Source organism: Chanos chanos, chromosome 9, assembly GCF_902362185.1.
Source record: "Chanos chanos chromosome 9, fChaCha1.1, whole genome shotgun sequence".
NCBI lineage: Eukaryota > Metazoa > Chordata > Actinopteri > Gonorynchiformes > Chanidae > Chanos > Chanos chanos.
Genome location: NC_044503.1, coordinates 10,457,618 through 10,463,598, shown reverse-complemented (window position 1 = coordinate 10,463,598; position 5,981 = coordinate 10,457,618). Strand labels below are relative to the sequence as shown.

The window sequence follows — 5,981 nt, the reverse complement described above, 5'->3', positions numbered from 1 at the left end:
GCGTCAAATGAAACATTAGTTGATTTTAGTCACAAACATGCATTAAATTCACTAATCAATACGTCGCTCGCAAAATCCTCGTAACAGCCTGGACTAAATATTTTAATCAGGACAGTGATGATCAGAAGTTCATGCTATTTGTTTTAGTTATGTAGTTTGGTCATGGTTTTCAAGCTCCATTATAGGAATTTGAAACTTTAGTGGTTGTAATGAAGCGAAGAGCTTTACTGTATAGTGTTCTAATGAAACACATTAGTCTCAAGAGATTCTAGTCCAGCCAAATATTTCCAACTGCCTTTACTTTTTGTTATAATTTATATTTCAGCATGACCAACGCTGTGAAGCCAACACGAATCTTTGGCACTGCAGTGTAATTTGTCTTGAGGCGTTGAGCGGTAAGGGACATATGTGAGAGTCTGAATGGACAGTGTGGCCGGTGCAGTTGGAGTCTGATACAATCTAAAACCCAGTATATATCACCATTAAAGAATTTTATTTGGTCTTTTCGGTCACAGAAGGCTGAACGGACACAGAAGAAACTGACACGACACTTTACCTAAAAAAAAAAAAAAATCTCACAGGATGATGACGTGTTTTAGAATTTCATGTTGTTGCAATTCAATAAAGAGATTAGCAAGCCAAACATTCGTTTCATTATTTCATGATCCCTTACAATCAAAGAATCTGCATCATATTGCTGTCCTCAAATTCTTTAACTAACAAACAACTGGAGTTCTTGAACTGTTTGTGGCTGAGGTATTCTGAAAAAAATGGCAGCCCAATTTCAACAGCAGTTTTATGCTAGTTATCTGTCTTCACCTCGCTGTAATTTCATTCCTGTTAAACCTCTGGGACACGTTTTGTGGGGGTACTGGCGCCTGCAGTCACATCCCTAAGATGTAAAAGATCCAAAACATGACACAAGTGTTTGACAGAGTGATACAGACATGTGTGGACTGATGGGGGTCACTACTCTATGTCATGTTACACATGTCACCTGATTTTTACCTTATTAGGAAATAATCAGGCAGTAAGAGAGTAAGTGTTTTTGGAAATCTGTAAATTTAAAACACTTTAAAAGAGAAGACATGCGTGCACGCACCCACGCATGCACGCACTCTCTCTCACACACACACACACGCAAAATCAAATTTCAAAAGGAGATTTTCACACCAAGGTTCTAAAGGTTGCTCCCTTCATTGATGGCTGTTGATGAAAAATATCCATCACTTTTTGTGATGAACGTTTCACAGCTTTTTGCTTGTGCTCTTTTGTTCTCTTACACCGAAAAAGAAAAAAAAAAAAAAAACGCCCATCGATCGGAATTCTTTCTGAGCTTTAATCCAATAATCGCTGTAATTTCGTTCTTCTCCAGAGAGAACTCTGTAACAGTTGCAGGATAAAAGTGTGGCTTGCCCAGTGGACCATGCATCTTCTCCTGGTATTCATTTTGTATAGCCAGTTGTCCAGAGACTGTATCTCGGTGTGTATATGTGTGCATGTGTATCAGTGTGTTTGACGAAGTGTTAACTTGGCAAACGCTTTGGCTCGATTGGCTCGGAAAATTGGAGAACCAATGTTCTTGGAACACAACAGTGTTGACCGTAAATTCACAATGTCTCTCTCTGTCTCTGTCTCTGTATCTGTGTGTTTGTGTGTGTGTGCGTGTGTGGGTGTGCGTGCGCGTGTGTGCATGCATTAGTGTGTGTGTGTGCATGCATACGTGGGTAAACATACACACTCGTGTGAGTAATGTGCGTGCCTTCACATCTTTGTGTTCCTATCCTGCTGGGTGAGTTTGTTTGTGTCGCTACACCGACGAGAGTGAGCAACGGCTGGGGCTTTAATCTTCGCAGGCTTGTTAAGGTGTTTCTTCTATATAAAGCCCTGTGAGTGGCCTTTACTGTGGACGGTCTGTAATCAGCTGTTGAACTGGCTCTGCCTTCTCCAGCCCCGCACACCGCTATCAGCCTGACTCTCAGCTAACGCCCCCCTCCCTCCGCCCGCCCCCCCCCAACCCATTCCCCCACAGCTAAGGTAAGAGAGAGACAGAGGGGGAAACTGCACTCTGTAACACACACTGCTAAAGGTCTCAGACCAACAAGCCAGACTCTGCAAACTGGAACAGGTCAGATGCATAATGTCAAACTGTGTTTTTTGGGCAGGAGATGAATGTTTTTTAGTGTTGCAAGATGTTTAGTATTGTTTTGATGCATTTTGCATTTTATAATTCTGAATGTATTTTTTGGCGGGGGCCAGGGGGGAGGGGGGGGGGGGTGGATGTTATAGAAATACGCATCGAGTTGAATTACTGTAGTGTCATAGATATGTTCATATTTTTAATGAATTTGGAAATGTTCCCTCATGTTTGATAACTGTGAAAACATTTCACAAATTTAAATTTGGAAAATGGTGCCACGAACATTTATAACAGTTGCAGCATATCCACTGTAATAAATCATGTATTATTGTATTATATAAATAAGCCAAAGGTATAGCATTTAAAAGAGAATTGCAAATACACAACTGATTACATTTGGATTAAGTTCATTTTTTATAGGCTGTGATTACCAGACCATTATCCACCTCGCCATGATAATCATATTTGAAAGGACAGATCATTCTCGCCAACAGCTGAAATACTTTTTGTAATTATTATTTCTGCTGTGTTTATGGAAATGGTTGGAAATCTTAAATCATTCTCAGTGGCAGGAATCATTCAAACAACAGTAATTATAGGGGGAAAATCGTTCAATCCAAGTATAAATTTCAGTCATATCTGAACTTATCTGCACAGCTCTACACACATGTTCAAACGATCAAATGTTCAAATTTGTTTAACAATATGAATTAAAAACAAAAAAAGTTTCTTCTGGGTTTGTTGGCTTAAGTTGTCTGATACTGTTGATTATTCCCCGCTGTGAACACCTTGTGAACATGTGTGAGTCACAGAGAGAAACGGAGAAACCGTCAGGTTCAGAGACATCAGAGGGAGAGAGAATGCATGTTGCCAGTGTCAGCAACGTGAAGAAGTGGGTGTTGAGTCTTAGCCTTAAGGTGCTGAGTGATCAGACAGAATGTACTTTTAGACCATGGGAGAGCGCAAACAGAGAACACGGGCTTCTGCACAGGCACACACTCTTGCATCTCCCACAGCTAAACTTCTGTGATCCGGTTACTGAGAGTGTGGTCATTTTAATTTTGTTAAATTGGTTACAGAATTTTTCTGCCTTTCTTATGTTTAAAATTGTATCTTTCTTAAGTACAAAATATTGAAAAAAAAAAATGTCACCGCTGTGTACTGTTAGCATAATGCCTACAGTTAATTTTTTTTTTTAAAGAATTCTATGAATCAGTTCCAAAATGCATTATTAAAATATTCTAGGTTATTGTTTCTGAAATAATATGAACATGAAAGCAGTTTTTATTCACAAGATAAGGTTAAATCAAAAACAACATAAAAATCAGCTTAATTTTTCCTGTACACAAAAAAAAACAAATTGCTTTTTGGAAAAGTCAAGAGAAGAGTCGGTCAGAAAGTAATTATCAGTAAACATTCAAAGTAATGAAACCTATTTTGGTAACAGTTGAAACTTTTCCGTTCCAGGTGTAACAGAAGGAAAGATGATTGAGCTTGGGGTCGCAGACGGGAGTCTGATTGATGAGCTGATGGTGCTCACAGCCCAGAACCTATGCAAACTGGAGATCAAAGAACACTTCAACATCATCAAAGAGATCGGCCGTGGAAAATACGGCAAAGTGCTACTGGTCACACACCGCTGCAGGGGTGAGACACACACGCAGACTTCATTAAGTTTGCCCTCCAGTTGGCGCCCATAAAACTGACTTTTAACTTTAAGTTGACTTTGTCTAGAAGCAGCTGTCATTTGAGGTTGCAACGTTCGGTGAACGCGTTTTTATAATCGTTTTTTCTTGTGCCTCTCCTGGGAATAGATTATTTGTATAAAGAAATATGTGATTTGTCAAAAATAGCATCCCAGATCTACAATACTGTTGCAATACTGTTAGAATACTGTTCACATAGCATGTATATGTTTAATGATTGACATTAATTAATTAATTAATTAATTAATTAATTATATAAACATGCAAATAAATTAATAAATGAATAGGTGAACTTGGTCAAACCACAGTTAATTGATTTGAATCCACCTTATTGTCTTGATAAGCTTATGGTATCTTAGTTAGTTTCAGTATGAAGCGGTGAAATACAAACATGACATCACCTCATTTGTCGTCCATGTCGCTGTGAAACTGATAACCAACCTGGTATTCTATAAAACGACATCATCTTGCGTTCAGACGGTCTGACATCGTACTAAGCGATGCTCTCACCGCTGTTTGTTTTCGTCCTCTACCCTGAGCAGGAACTCCTATGGCTCTTAAGGTGATGCCCAAGGCTTCTACAAAGCTGCAGGGCTTCCTGAGGGAATACTGCATCTCCCTGCAACTGTCCCGCCACCCCTGTATCGTGGGACTATTCGGAATAGTCTTCCAGTCCAAGGAGCATTACGGCTTCGCTCAGGAGCTTGTCGTCGGCAGAGACTTGTTCGCTATCATCCAGCCCAGGGTACATGTTCACGCAGAGAGTGTGTTCTCGACACATTTCGGCATGGTCCGCATATCCTCATTTTAAATCTCTCAGGGACTCTGAGAGCTGGAATGCAGCCGCAGCTGCACCTCTCCTGACGACACATGTAGAGTGTAAGGAGAGACGTCGTGTTGATACAGCATTATGGTTATGAAACATGAGGCTTTGAGCCATAAAGATTTTTGGAGGGTAATAACACAACAGGGGGTTCTGTGATTTTCTACGGGGGCCGGTGTTTACTTCTCCCATTCATCGCATTATTATGGTTCTCAAGAGGGGTAAAGCCTTGATGAGTACTACACTCTTGGCACGTTTGTAATGTTGATGTAGGATGATTATTCAGGAAAAAAAACCCAAAAACCTTACATTCATAGCAAAGATGTAGAACTTGCAGGAGACGAAACGTCTCATAAATATTTCACAAGAAGGAGAAATTTTCTAATAATCCTTAAAAAGACAAAAGAAGAACTTCAGCATTAAATTCCAATGATTACGTTGAAATACGTTTTGTGTATTTTGTAGCACATTTGCCTGGCAACTTCGCCAAAGGAATTGCTCAGGATTGGAGACACAATAAAAACACGTTAAGATTCTCTGTGTTTTTACTTTAATTTAAGAACTGATTCCAAACAACACAGAAGTTCTGAGAGATGACCTGAGAAATGCTGAGAAATATTGACACATCCTACTCCTTTTTTTTTGGTTCTTACAGGTGGGAATTCCAGAGAGTGCGGTGAAGCGCTGTGCTGTTCAGATAGCCAGTGCTCTGGAGTTCATCCACCAGCACGGCCTGGTGCACCGCGATGTCAAACCCGAGAACATTCTGCTCTTGGACAGCAACTGTTGCCGGGTCAAGCTGGCTGACTTTGGCCTCACCCAGAAGAGGGGCACACTCATCAGCTTCATCTCCGGCACCCTGCCCTACATGTCTCCAGAGTTGTGTGCTGTGACGCTGAAGGAGGGCCAGAAAGAGGTGAAGGCACCTCCTGTGAGTGTGGAGCCCAGTCTGGACACCTGGGCCTTTGGCGTGCTCCTCTTCTGTGTCCTCACCGGTTTCTTCCCCTGGGAGCATTGCGCTGAAGAGGACGACTTCTACCAGGAGTTCGCTGACTGGTGCAGGGAACCTACAGAGGCTGAAGTCCCATCCCAGTGGAAGAGATTTACCCCAGCCTGTCTGGAGATGTTCGGCAAGTTATTAGCACTGGATGCTAAACAGAGGTGCTCAGTAGGGGAGGTCAAGGCCTACGTAGATTATGAATGGTTGGGGACAGGCTCCACCAATGGACTGACAGGGTTGAATGGGAAGGTCAGGGCCACATCTACCCCCAGTGTGTGCAAAAGCAGCCCTGTCCAAGAAGCGGTGCACTGA

At 41.5% G+C, this 5,981-nt stretch overlaps 1 protein-coding gene across 1 annotated transcript; it reads left to right on the top strand.

Moving 5' to 3' along the window:
• Positions 1–3,621: 3,621 nt before the first annotated feature.
• Positions 3,622–5,981, top strand: LOC115821341 (serine/threonine-protein kinase SBK1). The gene is made up of 3 exons (XM_030785167.1): positions 3,622–3,787; positions 4,389–4,591; positions 5,325–5,981. Exons 1-3 carry the CDS (start codon positions 3,625–3,627, stop codon positions 5,979–5,981), a joined length of 1,023 nt encoding a protein of 340 aa, XP_030641027.1. The 5' UTR covers positions 3,622–3,624.

What these genes read in the sequence shown, in the direction of transcription:
- LOC115821341 (XM_030785167.1), top strand. Translation starts at nt 3,625, where the DNA reads ATGATTGAGCTTGGGGTCGCAGACGGGAGTCTGATTGATGAGCTGATG. An exon ending in GGTCACACACCGCTGCAGGG is followed by an intron (nt 3,788 to 4,388) that starts GTGAGACACACA and finishes TACCCTGAGCAG; the next exon opens with GAACTCCTATGGCTCTTAAG. An exon ending in TCGCTATCATCCAGCCCAGG is followed by an intron (nt 4,592 to 5,324) that starts GTACATGTTCAC and finishes TGGTTCTTACAG; the next exon opens with GTGGGAATTCCAGAGAGTGC.